This window comes from Mastigoproctus giganteus, chromosome 2 (genome assembly GCF_048544385.1).
Source record: "Mastigoproctus giganteus isolate SK-2022 chromosome 2, ASM4854438v1, whole genome shotgun sequence".
NCBI classification, from domain to species: Eukaryota; Metazoa; Arthropoda; class Arachnida; order Uropygi; family Thelyphonidae; genus Mastigoproctus; species Mastigoproctus giganteus.
Genome location: NC_143576.1, coordinates 249,178,195 through 249,201,753, shown reverse-complemented (window position 1 = coordinate 249,201,753; position 23,559 = coordinate 249,178,195). Strand labels below are relative to the sequence as shown.

Below are 23,559 nucleotides of genomic sequence, written 5' to 3'. Positions count from 1 at the left end.
GTTGGTTTGAGAATGACCAGGTGCGTCGTCAGCAAGAGAATCTTGCATTTGGTTGTAGTTGTCGTTTGTGGTTTTTGGGATATGGTATCCGGAGCGGTGGCCCTCAGCGCTTGGGCATATGTGGGTGCACGCTGTGACATTTGTTTTGCCCAACAGTCAATGTAGGCCTGGAGTTTTTCGTTTTCTCGTTCACTCTCAAGGTAGGCCTCTACAAGGAGCGTGTCCAGTTTATTCCAAAGGGTCATTATTTGTGCCCTTACCCCGGTAGTAACTCTATTTGTCTGTTCTTTGAAAATGTTTTCCAAAGCAGTTTTTAGAAATAATGACATTTCATATATCGTACCCTCTGGCAGTGTAGGATTCAGGGTTGACTCCTCCTGCTTATCTTCGCTAGCCTCCTTTGACGTTGTGCAATTCTCTAGTGTGTCCTTTAATTCGGTTTGGGAACTCGTTTCCAGTTCCAATTTCAGGATCATTGGCTTCGTGTTCTTTTTCTTCCCGGTCTGAGAGGCCCCAGAACGGGGGGTCCCAGAAAACTCGTGTTGGTCTAGTATCGTGATACAGTCATTGTTTTGTGTCTGCTGCAGGGAGTCTCTGGATTTCCCTATTTTTCCCTCCATTTTAGCAATATTCGGATAAACGTGACTACTCGTTAATAGGGATTGTTTTGTTCCTCTTAGGTAACGCTTCGAGAGATATGGCAAATGATGCCCACGACAAGTTCTTAGCTGTAGCAGAAGGCTCGTAGTAGACCTTTAAATATTTATGCTAACCCCTTACTGTCCACAGGTGGGGGGGAAAACAGCCAAGTTAAAAATAGCCCCAGAGAGTCCGGACTACTTTCTAAAGGGAATTTCTATACCGCAGGTGACGGTTTTCAGCTTGGCTTTATCACTTCACGTGTAGAAGCTATGATACGTTCTGTCCATGGTAAGTCTATGGCAGAAAGGGGGGAGGAAACACTAAATTCATTGTTTTTTGTATTAAACTCACACAACACGTCGAAAATTTTGGAACAGAAGTTCTGTCCAAAGTCACACTGTTTGGGACACCTCCCCAGTCAAGTGTCAGATAGAAACGTGGGAGCCGCGCAATAACGGCTACCTCTCTATAGCCCTGTCGTCAGCCACATGGTGACCATGCGGTCTGGCAATAAAGGATACAAATAATGACATTTATATCTGGAAAAACACCAAATAAAATACCAAAAGTTTCTCACCAAGGGACTCCTGTACTGTTTATCTTCTTGTGAGAACACACTGTAAATTTTAAACTATAGTTAAAACACATTTCTGACTAAAAATTTACGGAGCAATGAATTCTTGAAGACGACTGAAGCCGTCTTCAAGAATTCCTCCAGCCTGTAATGACAAGTGAACGCCGACTAGAAGCTGTGGTATATATAAAGTACTAAGGTAGCTAAGGTCATGACTTTAAGTATGTGATTTCTGTAATTATATATATTCTACGGAAAGCTGTCTGTTTGCAGGGCGAAAAAATCAAATTTCGGTGAAATGAAAACCATGCCACCCTGACGCAAGACCAACAAACTCAGCCATGTTTAGAAAAAGGCCAATAAATGCAGACCTTTTCCATAAAATGCCTGCGTTCGAAAGGATATGAAAGGACCACGATCGTAACCACTGTGCTCTTTTTAACGGCACTGTGAAATACAAATTGCCATTAAAAGAAGACAATATACTGGCAAGCAGCGTAATATTTCGTGAGCAACCTAGTGCTATGAATATCAGTTTGTCACAAACGTAGTCTTACTTTCGCTGGAGCTAACAGTGGGAAATTGTTGGCAAGAATTGGCTCCCATATGTTGTTGTCAATGATCTGCGTCCTCACAAACTCTTCTGTGAATTACATAATTGAAGAATGAATTTTTATGCATTTGATTGGTTTTAATATGAAGTCAAATATAGGTTTAAGACATAGAAACCGTATTAATCTAGTCACCCAATACAAAAATCTAAATCATCACGTGAGCAATAACAACATACAAAGCTCCATTTGTGTCTGGATGGTCATGTATTGCTTCGTTCATTAATTATGAACTCTTTAATTTTCCCTGGCACAAAATTCAAACTTATAGGTGTAGAATTATTTCCTCTGTCCTTTGAATCACCTTTGTGAATAGGAAAAACAGCTGTACATCATCAATCTTGTAGAGCTTTCCTCTAAAACCAAAGATTCTCCAATTACTATAGTTAATGGTTTTTCTTTTACTGTCACTAATTGAATAGATTCCATCAGCACTTGGTGTCTTGTTTACTACAACAATTTCAATTATCATAAAATAAAGACTTTCAATCTTTGTTATTTCAATCCCACAAAACCTCTTCGTGCGAATATGTAGTTGCAAAATGCCTATTCAATTTATTAGCAACCCCTACAGGAAATTCAATATTTTTGCCATGCCAAGTGCGGAGTTAGTCGACCTACATAGCTTAGAAAAGGTGTTAGTGTTTTAGTATGTAGTAAATTCCGAGCGTGATGGTTAAAAGAAGGATTTATCGGACTTTGATAAAGGACATATTGCGGGTGCTCGACGAGCTGGTGCCCAAACGGCTGAACTGGTGGGGTGTTCGAGAACCGCCGTTGTTAAAGTGTACCGGGAATGGTGTCAAAATGGTCAAACAACGACCAGACGGCAAAGCTGCAAAGATCAGCGAAATGTTGATGTTAGAGGTGAGCGCGGGGTCCGAGGACTCGTACAGGCGAACAGGCGCATCACTGTTTAAGAGTTGACTACCCAATACATGGGCCAATCCGGAACAATATCTGGCATGACCATGCGTCACACGCTCGCACGTATCGACTCTACCAGCAGATGACCCCTACAGCATCCTCTCCTGACCAAGGTTCATTGGCATAAAAGACTCGCCTGGTGCAAAGAGCATCCAAGTTGGACATTAGAAGATTGGAAGAAGGTGTACTGGTCGGATGAGTCACGTTACTTACTCCACACCATGGATGGCCGTGTACATATTTGGCATTAACAACATGAGGCACTTAATCCATGATGCATGGTATCAAAAGTGCAGGCCGGTGGAAGCGGTTGTATGGTGTGGGGCATGTTTCACTGGCAGGAACTTGGACCCCCCTGGTGCATGTGGAACAACGTATCAGTGGTCTGCGCTATCGTCAACTGCTTGCTGACTGTGTACACCCCGCTTTATTACATTTTTTTCCCGAATGGCGATGGTGTCTTCCAAGATGACAATGCGCCGAGCCATAGGGCACTTTTTGTGCAGGAATGGTTTGAAGAACACAGTTCTGACTTTCAGCATATCGATTGGCCTCCGCCGATATCAAATCCATAGAGCACTTGTTGGACACTACGGAAAGGCATATCGGGCGAGTGGATACACCAATCACCTCCATACCTGCATTGCTGACCGCATTACACACAGCTTGGTTGGCTATACCTCCCAAACGCTTCTGACATCTTGTTCAATCAATGCCACGTCGGATAGCTGCTATACTGAGGGCAAAAAGTGGACCTACGAAGTATTAAGTAGGTGGTAATAATTCTGTGTTCACTCAGTGTAGTCCATTACTTGTTCAGTTTAATAAATTAAGAATTCTTTGCTAATTTCATTTGCAGTCTTTGCCAAACAGTTCTCAGATATGCTTTAGCAAGAACAGCAAATCTCTCCCTCGTCTCTGAGTAAATGGATTACAGCTAAGTTATACTTATTATAGGATTCTGTGTTTCCTGACAATCCACAATCTACTTATTATTTCTTTTCAGCCACTAAGGTCATCAGATCATCTGACACGCAGTGTGTTTTGATATGTATGTATTTATTTATTTATTTAATAACATAAAATTCATAACACAGCCGGTGCATACAGCATTATTATTGCATTTGGTTTATAAATTTAGTCTAGTATTTTTATTAGGCAACATATCGGGGAAATTTCAAGGCAGAATGCGTTACTCTCACAGGAGCTTTTTGTTGTTGGTGATTCTATTATCAGGGAATTGGGAAATATATTGTGCAAAAAGGATAGGTGGAATACGATCAGTGCAAAAGGTGATGACCTTATAGGGCAGATATCACCATTTAAGGGCACAAACGGTGATACCGTTGTAGAGGTTCACAATAATGACATTTAACAAGCAGAGAACAATGTTTAAAAACGTCGAGAATTAATTTTAAAATGTCTGCAATTCTGCCGAGACACTATAGGAGTGCGCATTGTCGATCAATTCGGCCCTGCAGATATTGTGCAAGGCTCATGGGATTGAATTTTTCTCAGCGTTGCTTGTGAATAGAATAGACAGCTTCTAAAGGGATGGGATACATTTAAATAGAAAAGTTCCAAGAATGTTTGCTGATAATGTGGACGCACTGTTACATGGGTCGGAAAACTTCTAGCTCGGGAGGATACATAGACTAATATAATAACAATAGCTGAAGGCAGAGGGATAAAAGTGATTCTTGCATGGAATAAGTAAACACATGGTCTGTGTTAGAGTAACTAAGAGTAAGAACAGGTCCATGTATACTTGAGTGTTAACCAATGCTAGACGCATAGTAAATGAATTTTATGTATTTGAATTGCTGATCACGACATCAATTGAGGACATTGTTGGGACGTCAGAGATGTAGTGTCATTCAGATCTCAGGGATGCAGAATTTGAATATAGGAATTATAAGGATAAGAAGGGGAAAGGGTTCACTCTTCTCGCTCAGCTAAGGAGCACATAAAATCTAAGGCAGGGCATCCAGTAAACATGGGGGACAAGTGCAATGTTGGGTCAATTCGCTGTGACATAAGCGCAAGGAAAGTAAAAATAAGATTAGGAATGAATTATTGATCTATTTTTGAGGACAACGAATAACGGCACAAAGAAAAATAGTGCGGCCGAAAACGAGAATGCCATGTATAATGTGAGTTGCTGTTGTAATAAGGTTTTAGGAGCATCTGCGATTAAGGTCATATTGCTCCATACGCTGTCCTACCATTAATATACGGACACCGGCTAGACATAAAAAAAACCAGCTTTTATTGTGTCACTTAATATTTTGTGCTGTAACCTTTTGCTTTTATGACGGCCTTCAACCTTAAGCACACCCAGTGTTTTATAAATATCAGGTGATATGTTCCTCCACTCGCCTTTAAGGCCGCCACCAGTTTGGACGATCTCGACGTGCACGTAACCGCCGATCCAATACATCCCAAAGATGCTCGATAGGATTCAGATCAGAACTCTGGGTTGGCCAACCAACGTTTCCGCACCCATGTCCTCAATACCACTCTGTTACAGCCCGAGCAGTATGGCATGACACGTTGCCTTTTGATACAGGTATGGGCCTTCCCCGAAGTATTGCCATAATGTTGGAAGTGCATAAATGTCCAGGTTGTCCTGGTATTGCACAGCATTCATGGTTTTGTCAATAACTACTAATGGGCCTAAGCCAAACCATGGAAAAGCAGCCCCATGCCATTACACTGCTTCCACCAAACTTCATTGTTGGGAGGATACAATCAGGAAGGAACTGTTCCCCTGGCATTCGCCACATACAGAAACGGCCATAAGACTGGTAGAGTCCGAACCCCCTACTCGTCTGTCCATAGGACTGTTTTCCACTGCCCTACAGTCCAGGATTCGTGCTCCTTACACCATGTTAATCGGCGTCTGTCATTTGTTGAGGTGATCAATTCTGTTGAACTGTTGAGGTAATTCTATTGAACTTGTCATCTTGCATGCCACTTTTGCAATTGTCTGTTCCAAACCCAGTGTGCATTTTTATAGCAGGTTCTGTGACGTGTTTCACGCATAGGACCTGTTTCTCCATCTATAGAGAGATGTTTGGATATCAATGGTAGGGCAGTGTATATACTGTTTGTAAATTTATTGTATTCTGTGGTCGATTTTCTGTTTTCTAGAAGAAACACACGAGTTTCCGGAAGGGAAAAAACCATGCTTCCCTCGTCTAAGACTGAATAACTCAGTCACATTGTGAAAAGGACCCATAAAAATTCCTCACATCATCGACGGAACTCGCACTCAGGTCTTCTACGTTCATTGCGGAGAGCACAGCGATTCTACCAACTATGCTAACCATGAGGGCTTATAATGGCAGATTTTAATATTCCAGAGACTGACTGGAACTTGTGGTTTGGAGATTCACACTCTAGACACCGTCCTGCCCACACCGGGTGGAAAAGGCCCAGGTTTGAACCCTGTCGATGACGCGAAGAACCTTAATGGGCTTTTTTCACTCCGTGGCTGAGTTAGTCGGTCTCATGCGCGATAGTAAGGTTCTTTTTCCCCCAGAAACGTTTGGTGAACGAAGAAACTGGGTTTTTTTCTTTCAGCAAACCAAGCAAATCGACACCAGAGAACATACGCCATTTCAGACACAAATACGGGTCTATGTAATCAATTACGGATAACCCAAATATAATAATAATAAGTCGCAATCCTGAACACCTGTAGAACAGTCAGAGATTTCCTCGAATGACAGTAACATCAGACATTACAACCACCCTGTGTACTTGGTAGCAGTACCCGTCACGGAGTGGAATCCCCAAATCAGGGAGAAATAACATAAGAGCAACAATAATAATAATAATAACCTGTACACCTCACCCACCTGATGTACATAGAGGATATCAAGCTCTACGCGGGAACCGAGAAGCACCTCCAGCAACTACTCCAGATCACCGAAGAATTCAGCAATGATATTAGGATGGAATTTGGTCTAGACAAAGACAAGACCGACGGATTGCACCAGGGAAAATTAGTCAACCGAAACTACCAGTTGCAGACTGGTAAAGAGATCGAAGCCATGGCAGAGGGAGAGGCCTACAAATACTTGGGGATGATGCAGACTCAGCAGTTACAGCACAAGGAAATTAAGACCTGCCTGACCGAAAAATACCTTCAGAGACTCAGAAGACTGCTGAAAGCAAAGAAGAACGGAGGGAACACAGTTAAAGCTATAAACATCTATGCAGTCCCAGTGCTAATATACTCCTTCGGGATCATAGATTAGACTAACACCGAGCTGAAGGATATCATGAGAAAGACAAGGACAATGATGACCAAGAGCCGCCAAAACCACCCGAAATCTGCCGTGGAGAGACTGACAATTGCCCGGGAAGGAGGAAGGGGCCTGATAGACCTCATTGAGCAACAGAAGACAACGATAGTTAACCTGAAGGATTACTTCCAGAAAAACACAGCAGAACTCCACAAGGCCATAAGGAAGATAGACAAGATGTATACCCGACTCAATCTAGGCGAGGAGTCCCCCCAACCAGGAGGTAAAAACGAAGCTAGAAATATGGGCAGAGAAGACACTCCATGACAAACACTACAATAATCTCCATCAAGATCACATAGCTAAAATTGGTTCCAATGCATGGCTCACGAGCGGGACGCTCTTCCCCGAGACTGAAGGATTCATGCTCGCCATCCAAGACCAGGAAATCAACACCAGAAACTATAGAAAATACATGCCAAGGAGTCCGGAGTGTCCGATGACACGTGTCAACGATGCCACCTGGCCTCAGAAACAATCAAAAACAATCAAAAACATCACCGCGGGATGGAAGGTGACCACTTAGACTGAGTACACTCATAGACACGACCAAGTAGCTAGCATAATACATCAGAAGCTAGCAAGAAAATACCAGTTGATCGAAGAAAGTGTACTGTACTACAAGTACAAACCCCAGGCAGTATTAGAGACTCCAACCCACAAGCTGTATTGGGATGGCGCCATAATAACGGATAGAACAATCCCGCACAACAGACCGGACATAACCCTTGTAGACAAAAAGGAAAAGGCGACCAATCTGATTGAAATAGCGGTACCCAACACTGGCAACCGGCAGAAAACCCAAGGGGGATAAAAATCAGGAACTACACGAACCTAAGACAGGAGAACAAAGAGATGTGGCATGCGCAACAAGTAACGACCATCCCGATCGTGTCAACCACCGAAGACCCTACATAACAGCCTAAAAATAGGTCTCCCAGCGAACACCTACAAGGAACTCCAGAAAGTCGCAATTCTGAACACCTGCAGGATAGTCAGAGAGTTCCTCGACCAACAGTAACACTAGACATAACTACAACCACCCTGTGTACTTGATAGCAATACCCGTCACGAGGTGGAACCCCCAATCAGGGAGAAATAATATATATAAGAGCAATAATAATGATAATAATTCATTCACACTCTAGAAAGGCCTTTGTAGCTTTATTGGACGACTGTTTTCATCAGCAACCTTTTAGAGAGGCAAGCAGAGGGAGTAATACTCTTGATCTAATTATCAGTAGTGATTGTTCATGCATTAAGAATCTACAGATAAAAGACCCACTAGGTGACAGTAATCACAATGTATTGATGTGGAATTTGCTTAAAGATGTTAACTACACTCAAGGGTAAAATAAAGGGTTTTTGCTTTTGTAAATGTGACTGGAGTGGTCAGAGACAGTTTTTAAAATCTATACAATGAAACCAACTGATGATGAAAACTATTAGGCAACAGACAAGCCCATTGTAGATAAAAAGTAGTCTGTAATCACGTTACAAAGGAGGTTCGGCAAGCAAAAGGAAGATTACAAGAAATCTTTGGCAAGGGATGTAAAGAAAATAATAAAGACTTCTCTACTTATGTAAACACTAAGAGGAAGGCGAATAGTCAACTTAAACCAATTGATATTGATGTTTCGAGTATTGATGATCCTGTTCAGGTTGGTAACCAACTGGACGAGTATTTTGCATGTGCATTCACACATGAGGAATTCTTTAGGGAAGTGGGAGCCAGAAATTTATCAAGCTCTAACAGGAAGCTAAATCATATTTAAACAACTGAGAGGAAAGTGTAAGGGAAATTGTTGAAGTTAAGCAAAAGAAATGCAACTTGGGTGGATGGGATCAATCCAATTATGTTAATGAAGTAAGCAAACCCTAAGCCAAACTTAACGGAACATCCTTGGATTCAGCGGAGGTCCCCGCAGACTGGAGATGTGCGAATGTATCCCCAATTCACAAGGGGGGTTTCAAGGGTGACATGATTAATTATAGCCCTGGTAGTTTAACTTCTATTCCAGAGAAAATCATGGAGTCACTAGTTAAAGAAACATTGCAGGATTATCTAGACAAGACCACAGTCATTCTTCAGCCAGAGCATGGGTTTGTTAAGGGCAAATCTTCTCTGGCCGCTTTGATTAGATACTACGATGTGGTTGCAAAAGGACTGGATGCAAAAAAAAAATTGATATCATATATGCTTGGATTTCAGAAAGGCTTTTGATACTGTTGCCCATAAAATACTGCTGTACAAATTGTGTGATATTACGAGAAAATTGTTACTATGCATAAAAGGTTGGTTGAGTGGGAGAAGACAGAGTGAGGTATTCAATGGACACTGCTCTTCATGTACTGATGTTAGTGGAGTACCCCAAGGATTTGGTGCTGGGCCCATTATTGTTTTCCATATTTATCAATGATATTGTGAAAGTATATCAGGCTTGAAGTCCAAGTTTAGAGATGATACAAAGTTGGCAGGGTGGTTAATAAAGTAAAGTAAATAAATTGTTCTACTGCAACAGGATCTAGAAAAGTTAGGCAGGTGGATGGAGAAATGGCACCTGAATTTCAACATTGGGAATAGTATATGGGTATACATATGCGTATAAAAACCCCAGAATAACTTACCATCTGTGTGGTACTCCATTCAGGGTAGTGAAAAATGAAAAAAGAACTGGGGCTAATTGTGCATTCAGATATAAAGTTCCTTGAACAGTGCAAACAGGTTGCCAGGACAGCTCATGAGGGTTTTTCAATAATATACAGGAATTTTTCTACAAGGGATAAATACCTACCTGTCCAATTGTATAAGCCAATAATCAGGCCACATCTTGAGTACTGCATACAGGTCTGGAGGTCCGATTTTAGGAAGGATGTAGAGTTGCTGGAACAAGTACACAGAAGGTCAATCAGATCTGTGAGGGGAATAAAGGGGTGCTCTTATCAAGAAAGGCTTCAATTCTGCAAATTGCAACGTCTGGAGACTAGATCTGCAGGATGATCTGATTGAGGTGTTTAAGGTTTTAAATTGATTGAGCAAGTTCACTGCTGATGGGATTCTTCCTCTTGCTCAGACATAGGGGGCATAAATGCAAATTGAGAGAAGGACGGTTGCAAAATAGATACTGCAGAAGTTTACCTTTAGCTAGAGAGTGGTTGATTTACTCGAGCTAACTTCCATCTGTTGTTGTGGAAATTTATGCCTTAAATCAAGTCATGGAAGTACTGAACAAACTATCTGAGGAAATGGTTAGGTGAAATGGGAAGTGTTTTTTTCTTTTGGTTGTTTTGGCTAATATTGTATAAGCTTGCTTTCTTGCATCATATGCCACTACTAATGCTTATGCTAATCTCTCTCTCTACCTCATTCTCTATTTGTTGTGTATATCGTGTCTGTAAGTTTTGGTCTATTTAATGTTTGCTGCAGAAAAATTGCGAGTTCCCGAGAGAAAAAAAACATCGCTACCCTCGTCTGAGACCAACTAATTTAGTCACGTGGTGAAGAAGGCCCAAAAAAAAAAAAAAAATCTGAATCTCTTCGACTGAATTCGAATGCTGGTTTATTTTACCCTGTGTGTGAAGACAGCGATTCTACCAACTGTTCTATCCAGGAGATCCCGTTATGTGAAATTCATACGTTGCCTCTATTGTTCTCCTAACTTCACTAATCACTTGGAAATATTTTACCTCCTTTCTTGAAACTCGAATGTCTACAGTCCAGCTATCATATCAGTGAAGTAATTTTCCTTGGTAATTTTAACTTTTACATCTCCAGGTGACTTCAGTTGTCTAATCACACGAACCCTGCTGGTCAAGATTCTGAGGCCTTTGCAATTACTGATGACCTCGCTTAGTTTGTTTATTTGCCTACCAGAATAGACAGTCCCAACGCACACCCAAATCTGTTGATATTTTATTTGGATCATTTATTATTAGAAATATTTTCAAAATGTATATATAACAGGTACAATATTTAGCACCTTTACCATTCACGGCAAAAAGGCTAAGGATTTTACAATAAATGAGAGATGAATCAGTAGGGTGAATCCCAACAGCAAGCTGAAGGAGTTCCCATCGCCAATAAAAAAGATAAATATTAGATGTAAAATAAATAAAATTATAGCTATATATATAAATTATTTACAGAAACAAATGAAACATATAAAAATAGATTTACACAGCATAGTATTAACCTAAACATATTTACACTTAACAATAAGGGCAAAGTAAGTTGACTTATGTTTTTTAACCCCAAACACGAAAGTATCAAAATCTATAGTGTACTTAGTACCGTAATGGGTTGAAGGAAGTCGGGAAGGGAGGGGCTGTTGGAAACTTTGCTCTGGTGACTAAACATGGGTTTCACCATTTTAAGCCTCCAATAAGCAAAGTGGTGGTATTGCGCCAGTTGATGAGCGTCATCTATCACGTAGTGTTAGTATTAGTACCGGTAAGTATTAATATTATATCACATCATAGTATTCTATTGTTAGTGTTATTTTATATTATTAGTTGTAGCGGTAATAGTTAAGTACGTGCATGGATTGAAGGACAACAGATAGAGAGATTTTGAGACAGATACACCCAACTTAGATTTGCACTGATTCACATTTACATCTCAGCAATAATAACTATGGACTGAAAGATATTCATCATAGAGTGAACAGGTTGTGGGGGAATGATGTGAGCCAAGATTACAACAGACATTATATTGATGGTAATCTTGGTATTGCAATTAGCCTTAGTTTTCTAACGTATATTTAAGTTACCTTATACAAAATAAGGAAACCTGCCAGAGTTTACCATATAGCCATTTACCCGATGTTGAAAAACCCTACTAGTTTTTCAACATCGGGAGTCAGACTGGGAACATACAATTTTCAGTATGTCGGAAAGATGTTTATCTGTCAATCTCGATCTATACGCCGTTTTATTTAATTTCATACATAAAAATAATTGCTCGCATAAGTATGTGTACTCCCAAAGTAGCACATAATTTGCGCGGCAAACTTTTTAATTTCCGGGTATTTTTTCACCTAAGTAAGAATATATTTTTGGACATTTGTCTTTCAAAAATGAATCATTTTGGAAATCAATTAATTCCAGTTGAATCAAAGTGGGAGCTTTTTCGATTTCAAATAAAAAAGGTCCAACAAAAAGAGAAAACATATCTTCTAACTCTTTAAAATCATTAAAACGCTTATCGAATTCGTTTTTGATTTCCTCAATTTTGTCACAATATTGTGAGAAAGAGCAATTTGGATTTTATGTTTTTAACTGCTCACAAGTAGGGAAGTGGGTCAAAACGTCTTTTTTTAAATGATTTTTAAAAAACGTTAGTTTTTGTACAAAACTTGCTATTGCGTCGTACATGTTCGTTATTAACTTATTTTTACCTCGCAATGAAATGTTAAGATTATTGAGGTGGCTTGTAATATCAATTGAAAATGCCAAATCCTTAATCCACAAAGGATTTTTTGTAACTGATACATTTTCATTTTTCATTTCAAGAAAAACTGTTATTTCCTCCAAAAGCATATAAAATCTCTTTAAAACTTTGTGGCATGATAACCACCGAACTTCTGTATAATAATCGTCGAACTCAGATTCTAAATCTTTAAGAAGAGAAGTAAATTGCCGATGGTTGAGTGCTCTCGCTCGAATAAAGTTGATTGTTTTTGTTACTGTTTTCAATACATCGTCCATTTTTAATATTTTTAAACGCACAACTTGTTGATGAATAAGGCAGTGGACAGCCATGGTTTTCGGTTTATCTGGGTACTCAGCTTGTAATTTTCTAATCAATTTTGACACAAATCCTCGATTTTCACCTGTCATTGATTTAGCACCGTCGGTTGTTACAGACACAAGTCTGTCAAGTGGAAGCTTACACTTTTCTAAAATGCTCCACACATCAGCAAAAATATCTTCGCCAGTCGTAGTTCCAAGAAGAGGGATAACTTCCAACAATTCTTCGGTGATCCTCACGTTATTATCGGAACCACGAAAAAAAACAGCAACTTGAGCAACATCTCGTATATCTGTACTTTCATCAATCGCAATTGAAAAGAACAAGACTTCTGTAGATATATCCTGTAGTTGTGAACTGATGTTATCTGCCATTTCGCTAATTCTCTCCACCACTGTATTTCTTGATAATGAAATATCGCAAAATGGCTGCACTTTTTCAGAATAGACGATTTCAGTTGCTTTTATCATACATTCTTTAATTAACGAACCATCAGTGAACGATTTTGAACGTTTTGCTAACAAATAACTTATTTCGTAACTTGCTCTTACTACTGATTCATTAGTTTTCATGAATTTTGTAAATACTTGTTGTTGACTATTAAGTGTTTTCTTCATTGTTTTTAATTTTTCTTCTCTTATTTTTCCTTCGAAGCCGGAATATTGTTCACTTCCATACAAAAATAGTTCAGCTCCCACTTTTCTTGGAATTTTCTTCCCTCGTTATAAATTTTTATTTTCTTGACTGGTGTTGAAAGCGACATTTTCTATATAAATTCTATAGTTGAAATTAAAATTATAAAATTAAAAAAAACGATTACTGAGGTAATTTGATAATTTGATAATTTATTTATCCCTATTTTGTGTTACAATTGTTGGGAGATAACAGCAAGAAGGGAGGGAGAACACATAAGCCAGAGGCTTTTTAGGGGGTGTTCCCTTTGAAAAAGATAACAATAAAAACAGATACATCATGAATCGGACATGTTTCTACATTCCATTACCGAGACTACGTAAACCAACCACACATGTCGCGTGGTTAACAACAGTACATACTTATAATTACATTGTGAGTACTTTTACAATAACAAGTATGAAAGAAAAATTATGAAATAATTGCATAGAATGTTACAATTTATGACAGCTATTCCTTCAACTTGTTTACACAATTTCCAAACTGGTATGCATTGTGGAAAGTTCAGGAGTTGAGTGGAAGGTGATTTAGATCAGACCTCCCTGGTGATGTGTTCAGTCAGGAGCTTCTTGAACTTGTTTAGTGAAATGGCATTTTTGATGTTTTCAGGAAGATTATTCCAGGTTTTTGCGCCTCTGTATTTTATATTTTTCTGGCCTATGGCTTTTCTGAAAAGCGGAACCTTCAGGTTCGCTTCATTTCTTAAATTATATCTTATTTCTTCTTCTTCTATTGTTATAAAAAAGGATCTGAAGAGAGGAGGAAAGTTCGGTGTCTTCAAAGCATTGTAGACAAAGACCGCCTCAGCTTTTTGTATCAATTGGTAGATGCTTAAGAGTCTCGCTTCCTTATATCTCGAAGTCACCGATGCATTCCAGGGAAGGCCCAAAATTGAACGAACACATCGATTGACAATTGAATTGATTCTCTTAAGGTTATATTGACTGGTCGTACCCCATGAGATAATTCCATATGTGAAGTGAGGCTGTATTAAGGAAAGGAATACTAGTCTGAGAAGGGAAGGAGGTACCCAGGCAGAGGCTCGGGCGAGTATTCCTGCTAGTGACGAAGTTTTCTTTCGTAAGGTGATCATTTGTTTATCCCAACTCAGCTTGTCATCTAGCCAGATTCCTAGAAACTTGGTATCATTCACCCTTTCCAGTTGTTTTCCTTTGTATGTTATTTCGAAATCAATATTCAATGGTTTATTTTTCGTCCTAAACACCATATATTTGGATTTTTCTGGGTTTAGTATCAGCTGATTCTTTTGAAGCCAACTATGCATTTCAGAGAGCAGGGCAGAGATCTTGCATTGAAGTTGGTTAGGGTCTTTATCAGTGATTAGAATGGAAATGTCATCGGCATACGCTACTAGGTGGGAAGATGGAAGATGAGAGAGAAATTCATTAATGTAAAGAACAAATAGGATCGGTCCGAGAAGTGAGCCTTGAGGTACTCCCCTAGAGAAATAAGAAATGTCTGAAAAAGACTGGTTTGTTTTAACGACAAATGGCCTATCACTAAGGTAGTCTTCAAGGAGAAGGTTAATTTTTCCTCTCAAGCCAAGATTGTTGAGCTTGTTGAGTAGGATATTATGATTTATGCACTCAAAAGCTTTTGATAGGTCTAGAAACAGTGCTATTGCATAGTGACCCTTTTCAAGACAGTCCGTGATCCTGGAGCAGAAGTCAACAATTGCCAGGTCAGTGGATCTTTTTGAACGATAAGCGTACTGTTGTTGATGGATAAGCTGATTGACTTCCAAGAAGCCCATGAGTCTGCCGTGAAGAATTTTTTCGAATAATTTTGCAAAAACTGAGAGTAGAGCTATTGGACGAAAATTGTTGATAGAGTTACAATTTTTCCCCTTAGGAACAGGAACAATGACTGCTTTTTTGAATTGAGACGGGAATTTACCAGATTGAACGGAAAGATTGTAAATATACTTCAGTGGTGTTAGAATTGAATTAAGGACCTTTTTCAGCAGAGCAGGAGATATTTCATCAAAGCCAGGGGCTCCCTTTTCTTTTAATTGATGTCCTGCTTCTAAAATCTCTTGATCTGAGAGCGGAGCGAGGAAAAAAGAGCTCCTCATTGAGTGCTTGACAGAATCTTTCGTTGCATTATCTCTAGAGTCAACTTCGTCTTTAAAAAGGTTATTCACGCTTGAGATAAAGTGATTACGGAATGCTGCGGCTTTTTCCGGGTCATCCGAAATGAGTACCTCGTTCTCAACTACATCTCCAACGTAGCTCTGTGGTTTCGTATTTCTTCCAGGTAGTAGCTTGTCCAAGACTGCCCACTTTTCCTTGCTTGTGATGACGCCTTTAAGTTGGGAACTATAATATTTCCTTTTCTCCGACCTAATACTGTCGGTGACTTTGTTTCTGTACGTTGTGTATTTGTTTTTATCCTCCTCCTTTCCTGTTTCTCTAGCAATTCTTGCAAGTTTGTCCCTTTTCTTTAGCATGTTACAAATTTTGTTTGACATAAATGGGCATAATTTCCATCTTGGCCTAGTGGTCTTTTTATTCCCTGGGATCCTGATGTATGACGCGCATTTTTCGTAACTATTTAGGATATGCTCAAAGAAGAAGTTCGTCGCAATTTCAGGATCATCTGTAGCAGCCACTCCATCCCACGAAGACTGCTGGAGATCATAACAGAGCTGATTGAGAGAGCCTGGAGTCACAGATCTGTGAGTGTGCATGATCTCTTCCACAATTTCTTCATTTTCAATTACCATTAAGATGGGACGATGATCAGAAATGGTTGCATCCAGTACTGCATAGGTTAGTGAGCATTCCCCAATTGCGAAGTCAAGAAGGGAATTGTGGGACTCTCCCATTCTAGTCGGGATAATTCCGTCAGTCAGAAGAGAAAAACCATTGGAAGAAATGACATCTAGGAGGTCTTGCACTTGAGAGGAAGAGCTTTGAAGTATGTTAATATTAAAGTCTCCCATCAGCAGAAGACTAAGGGATTTGCTTGTGAAGTGAGATAGAATATTGTCAAGAGTTACAAGGAAACTGTTGACTGAAGCTGAGGGAGGTCGGTATAGACACCCAATCACCAGAGAAGCAATGCGGATAAAAGTGATTTCACAAGCTTGATCAGGCAGATTTGTGATAGGAAAGGCAGAGCATCGCAGATGATTGTGAACGTAAATAGCAACTCCACCTCCTTTAGAATCACATCTGCAACTGTGAAAGAGAGCATAGTCTTGAAATCGGACTGAAACTTCAGGGGAGAACCAGGTCTCAGTAAAAACCATCAGGTCTGGATGGAGATTCCATGATGTCAGTTGCGCGAGGATTTCATCATTATGTTTTACAAGACTGCGTGCGTTCATATAGAATACAGTAATTGCATCTTTTGATGCTGTAGTAAGGCATAAGTTATTTGGTTTAATTGTTGGCAAGTGACATGGCAGAAAGGTATTTTCACAAGAGTTAGAGTCATTCAAATTCTGGTAGGATGAAGAGATAGATGAATCGTTTATAGAAGTTCTTCCCAGTTGAGATTCCAGAATATCTGAAAAATGCTCGATATGTCATTCCCGTTGACTAGTTTCAATTGCTAAGTCACTGGCTGATGCCCCAGTACGAGGAAGAGGGGGGCGTCCATAGAAAGGCCGAATAATGGCTCCCTCAGGCCAGCAGTGATCCTTTAGTAATAGATCAAAATCCGTTTGTTGACACTGAATATAGAAAGAGCTGTACGAATCGTGTTTGGAATTCATTTTTATTACGTTTACTTCTATCTGCGGTTGAGTTCTGATATGCTGCTCTACTTCTGTACCGCACAGTTGGGGTTCGAGTCGCAAGACGAAAATACTCTTGGTTGAACTTTTAGTTCTTGGGACTGCTCTGATTGAAGAGTTGGTAGCTGTTCCCACAACAGCAGGGGTGTGTCGATGTCTTCCTGCCTGATTATAGGCAGATTGATTCCGTTGTAATCTGATGTTATCTGCCTGCCTCCTGGAGAAAATGACATCTTCTAGGAGTGGATTGACAGATCTATTGCCATATTTACACGCTTTCTGAGATTGACTAGTAACTGGACCATATACTGGAGTATGTGGAGGTTCCTTTACAATAGATGCATAAGTGGCTTCTGCTATAGGAATCGGTTGAAATGTGGGATTTGCCATAGATTTCGCCAAGTTTCTTGTAGGACTGGAGTTTTGAATTAGTCTACTGGAGTTTTGGATAAGATTTGTTAAATCCAAATTTTTTTGTAGTAAGATATAATTTATTTCGCGAAGCTGGGCGTTTTCTGACCTGATTTTTTTAGTTTCGTCAAGAAGAGAAGCCATCATGGATTTTTGAGTGTCCAGGATTTGAAAAATCATTTTCGTGGTCATCTCATTTGGCTTTTCAACTTGTGAGACTTCGTGGTTAAGAAGGTGAGAGAAGGAGCAATTTGTCTGCTCTGATATCACGTCATGAGGTATGTCCTCGGATGGCCCACTCTGTTGAGTGCCATTTGACGATGAGGTGAAACACTGAGATTCGCCGTCGGAAAGACTTAAAAGATCCGTTGGGGTTGATCCTGAGTTATTTTCATTTTTCGTCTGTTTTTTCTTCGTCTGCCTGTAATTTATGCAACAAGGACCTTTCCACGAGTCGATAGCTGCCTGTGACATCTTTTTCCAGTTTACGGTTGACAAATCTATGCATTTTATACAGTACACAAGACCGCATTCCGCATTGCACTGGAGGACGTCTTTGCATTTCTTTTTACACATATGGCAAATAATTTGCACTTGCGGAGCCATTGTAATTAACAGTAAAAACAATAAATTTCTTTTTTATACTAAAATGAAAATTAAATATGCAAGGTAAGATGAAACATTAAATGCAAAATATAAATATGCAGTATTCGAAACAATATTATTGCTATTTGAACTAATTTTACAGTAAACTAATCAGAGAATTAGTTGAAATACTTTAGAATTCTTTAAAATACATTCAAAGATTTGAGTGCGATTTCTGAGATAAGCTTAGAACAGTCCTAATTTGAACTACACGTAGTACTTAAGGTCACACCACTGCAGATTAGTCAGTAGTCTTTTGAAAGGCACGGTCCTCTTTGTAGGAACAATGACAGGTGACCTTGCGGGCTATAATCAGACAAAAACAGTAAAGTGACTGACCTTGGTTAACCTGTGAAACAGTAATCCTTACGCTGAAAACTTCCCAGCTTCGTGACTGCCTATAGAAACTGTATGAAATACCTTGTTGAAGAGGAACATAAATTTCGTTTACTATCGCTTGAAAACTATCTTTCGAGTACTTCTTTCTTCAGAGTTGTGAAGAGCAACGCTCGCTGACCCGTAGTGTATCAAAATTTTGGAACAGATTCATCTTGAATCATCAATTCTAGCATACATTTGCAGGAGAACAAACACAACACCACAGTCTAGTCAGGTATTTGTTAAATTATAGATAGCAAACACAATGCACACAACACAACAGATCCCGACAAAGAAACTAGTACGAATGAAGTATCTTTTCGATAAAATTATAAAAAACGCTGCATTTGCAATATTGTAATATTAGTTTAAATGTAAAAGAAATTTATATTACGATTTCTCCATTTAAAAAAAATAAAAAGTAACTCTTTTATTTTTAAAGAAATAAACTAAAAAGTTACAATGTTATTTAAAGATAATAATTTCAATTTTCATTCATTTGAAATTACTATTTATATTTTTAGTTCTTTCTAATCAAGGCTCCATCGATCCAGTCTTTTTTTTTTTTTTAATTTTTATCAATTAAAATGATTATTTTTATATTTATTACAGAGGTTTTTTAATCCTTATATTCTAGAATTATAAATAGGTACTTTTTAATCGTTTACTTTGACATTTTATTTTTGGGCATCGCGGGCCACAAAAATTTTGTCGCGGGCCGCCAGTTTGACACCCTTGCTGTAGAGTGATACTGAGTGGAAGCGTTTAAAAATTACAGTTAATGAAAATGAGAGCATTGGTAACACTGCTATGCATAATTTTGTCAAGTTTTATTGTAATTTGTTATTATGAGTATTGTATTAAATACAGCAATATCATCTGTAAAGAGGAAAGAACATCCCATTTAAGGATTCCTTACAGTATTAACAAATGAATACACTGAGTGATCACTGAATTATGACCACCCCTATGAAAACTGAACGCGACCCTTGACCACGAGAGTGCGGCGTTAGTCGACCTACGTAGCATATATAAGGTGTCAGTGCTTCAGTAGGTAGTAAAATTGTGAGCGTGATGGGTAAAAAGAAGGATTTGTCGGACTTTGATAAAGGACAGATTGTGGGTGCTCGACGAGCTGGTGCCTCGATTTCTCAAACTGCTGAACTTCTGGGATGTTCGAGAGCCGCCGTAGTTAAAGTGTACCAGGACTGGCGTCAAAATAGTCAAACAACGACCCGACGGCAAAGCTGAAAAGGTCAGCGAAAGGTTGATGTTAGAGGTTGATGTTAGAGGTGCCGGGTCCAACGACTGGTATAGGCGAACAGGCGTAACACTGTTGAACAGTTGACTATCCAATACAACATGGGCCAACCCGGAACAATATCTGGCATGACCATGCGTCGCACTCTCGCACTGTGGGGGGGGAAATAAAAAGGAATTTGGCTATTAATAATAATAATTCTTTATTAAATATTCCTTATTTGTTCTGTTCCCTTATAACTATATAGACCTCTATTTCTTACACCCCCACGTATACATCTGATTTTGCTTCACAAGAGAATTTCAGATTCAAGGGAACTTCTCAATTATGTATAATTCCCTTCGGAAAGGCTGAGTGTTCAGGAATAACAAACTCACAAATTAATAAACAACAAAGTTTATTTACATACATATATACAACATAATATACAATTGAAAAAAAAAACATGTAATATGCATACAAAGTTAAATCAAGGATACCTTACATGTGCTGTATTATTCTTATTCCTGTTTCCCTTCACTAGCTAATCTGAGTTGACCATTATATGAAAACACTTGATTCATTCTTCTTGCCCTAATTAACTCCTAACACTTATACACATTCACCATACCTATTTCACTTACTCCTGGATACAATTGTGTTTCTTATATTAACAATCAATATGCTACTTTCATCATTATACTCTGTGTTCTCACCATTCTGTTACAATACACTGAAGACCAATCTTAACTTTCCTAAAGTCTCTATTTGTTATTAGTCTTTCAGATGAACCAACAATTCTTCATCAATACAAACACTATATTCAATTATCTATCCTTAAAACATATTCAAAGTTTCTCATATAATTCAATTATCTATCCTTAAAACATATTCAAAGTTTCTTATATAATCAAAACTTCTCATATAAACCTAACTACCCTTCTAACACATTATAATCATTTGAAGAACAATTTAATCTATTACTCATCCTTCGTTTCCCTTGCATTTTACAATAACCTTTTTTAACATAATAACTCTGTTAGTATATATAATTTACTTCAGAGATAATTTAACTATCATTTTACTTCTAGTGCTACCCCTTTTTTTTTAATTAATTACTATACTGTTTCACTAACAGTCCTTGTTAACTTACAGTACTTACTATATTTCTCACCTACTTCTATCTTTTTTCTTTCCTTTCCGCGGAGGTTTCAAACTTCCATTTTTGGCTCTCTGAGAGGGATGAGTGTACCAGGACTGGTACACTCATCCTTCATCTGCTTCACCTGAATCTGCTACAGATAATTTTCAGGAACTCTTTGCTGCATGGGACTGGCGTCCTTTCTCCACCTTATTCGGGCTACCTTCCATTCGCTGCTTCCTTCCTTCTCATCGAGCTACTAATTTTTCGGCTTCGCTCCTTCCCTCTCCACCTTATTAAAACTTATTCACAAAAAGAAAATTCACAGGGCATCTCACACTAACTCCTTCTCTACTCCACTTTTTACAGCTCATCCACAAGGAGATAGCTCATAGGGTGACACCCTCGCTTCTTTGCTCCACCTATTAAGAACTTCTTATTAAATTAAGAAATATTTCACAGCGCTCGTTGCATTCAGGTCACTACCCTTGCCTTTCTTCCGATGTGGATTAGACTATAGCATACGGCCACTGCTCTTGCCTTCCAATGACGGACAGGCTTATTCTCCTTATACTCCATATTTTCTAACACGACAGAAACTCAACTGTCCATGTTACTAACTCATTGTTACTTACACCGACGAATAAGCTCGACTGTCCTTCCTTACTCAAACCCCGACAAGAATCTCAACGTTGTCATTCTTAACTCATTTTTCCAAACGCCGACAAGAATCTCAACTTTGTCTCCCCCTAACTCATTTCCATAAACACCCACATAAAACTCAACTCAGGGTTCTGTCTTAACTCACATTTTCTAGCACGACAAAAAACCTCAACTGTGTCTCCCCTAACTCATTTCCATAAACACCCACATAAACTCAACTCGGAGTTCTGTCTTTCTCCCCTTGTTCACTCACTTTTTTCATCTGAATTACGTACTGTCCCTATGTGTCAGGCTCGCACTTGTTCTGAGTCTTAACCAATCTTTCTCATTTTGTCAACTTTCACTCTGTTCTATTTGCCCGTTTTATTTTCTCAAGCTGTCCCCTTATTGCTCGATCTAACTTCTTATTTTAAGAAATTTGTAAAATTTCTCAGGCTGTCTGTACCTTTGAAGTCAGCTGCTTATAGTTATATTTTAGCAGACTAATTTCACAAGATCTACAAAACTTGCTATCACCGATAGCCAGACGCCAGTCTTAACTCTAATTCCAGCATTTGTCCCGTATTTACTTATTTACTTCCTGTTTCTCCTCCAGGTGTCACCGATCAAAGAAATGTCCCGACAGTACATGGTCCACCACACCATTGTTTTCCAGAGTTAACACCTATTACCAACAGCCGTTGCTACCAGTTTCCATTGTTTTGGTTTGTCCCTGTGTGCTGGGAACCGAAGTACACCCCTATTGCCTTCCAGCTTACCGTTCCCTTTCTATAAACGTTGTCTAATTTAATCCCTTGCGAGTGACCTTAGTAATATTCTTGACTTGTAGGGTTTCGCTGCCCCATATTGCTATATTATAAGTTTTACTTTAAATTAATCTCACTTTTCTATAAAATAATATACTTGTAAGATTTTACATCTTACAGCACGTATGGACTATACCAGCAGACGACCCCTACAGCATATCCTCTCCTAACCAAGTTTCATCGGTGTAAAAGATTCGCCTGGTGCAAAGAGCATGCAAGTTTGACGTTAGAAGAAGGTGTGGTGGTCGGATGAGTCACGTTATTTATTCCACACCGTGGATGGTCGTGTACGGATTTGGCGTCAACAACATGAGACTCTTGATCCATCATGCATGGTATCAAAAGTGCAGGTCGGTGGAGGCGGTTGTATGGTGTGGGGAATGTTTCACTGGCAGGAACTTGGACCCATGATGCATGTGGAACAACGTATCAGTGATCTCCGCTATCGTCAACTGCTTACTGACTGTGTACACCTAGCTATGTTACACTTTTTCCCGAATGGCAATGGTGTCTTCCAAGATAACAATAGGCTGGGCCATCGGGCACTTGTTGTGCAGGAATGGTTTGAGGAACACAGTTCTGACTTCCAGCATACCGACTGGACTCCGAACTCCACCGATATCAATCCCATAGAGCACTTGTGGGACACTATGGAAAGGCATAGGTTTCTGGATACGCCAATCACCTCCATACCTGCATTGCTAGCCGCATTACACAAAAAGCTTGGTTGGCCATACCTCCAGAACGCTTCCGACATCTTGTTGAACCAATGCCACGTCGGATAGCTGCTATACTGAGGGCAAAAGGAGGATCTACGAAATATTAGGTAGGTCATAATTCAGTGATCTCTCAGTGTAAGTTTTAAAGGTTTAAAAAAAATATATATATATACAGTATATAGTTTTTACACGCACAATTGTCTCATATTCAGTCTGCAAGAGCTAAAGAAGAGGAAACGAAAAAAAAAGGAGTACTTAGTAATAGTACTGTAAATAAATAGATT

At 39.2% G+C, this 23,559-nt stretch overlaps 1 protein-coding gene across 1 annotated transcript; it reads right to left on the bottom strand.

Annotated features, from left to right (window-relative positions):
- Window positions 1-1,304: 1,304 nt before the first annotated feature.
- On the bottom strand, window positions 1,305-13,433 carry LOC150090367 (general transcription factor II-I repeat domain-containing protein 2-like). Its single transcript, XM_090390287.1, has 2 exons — window positions 12,795-13,433; window positions 1,305-1,391 (listed from the first exon to the last, which is right to left on the bottom strand). The coding sequence occupies exons 1-2, from the start codon at window positions 13,431-13,433 to the stop codon at window positions 1,305-1,307; spliced, it is 726 nt and encodes a 241-aa protein (XP_090246413.1).
- Between the last annotated feature and the right edge of the window lie 10,126 nt (window positions 13,434-23,559).

Excerpts from the sequence above, each read along its gene's own strand:
- LOC150090367 (XM_090390287.1), bottom strand. The coding sequence starts at position 13,433 with ATGAAGAAAACACTTAATAGTCAACAACAAGTATTTACAAAATTCATG. Across the intron at positions 1,392-12,794 it reads GCCTTATTCATCAACAAGTT|CTTCTAGTCGGCGTTCACTT; the intron begins GTGCGTTTAAAA and ends TATATACCACAG.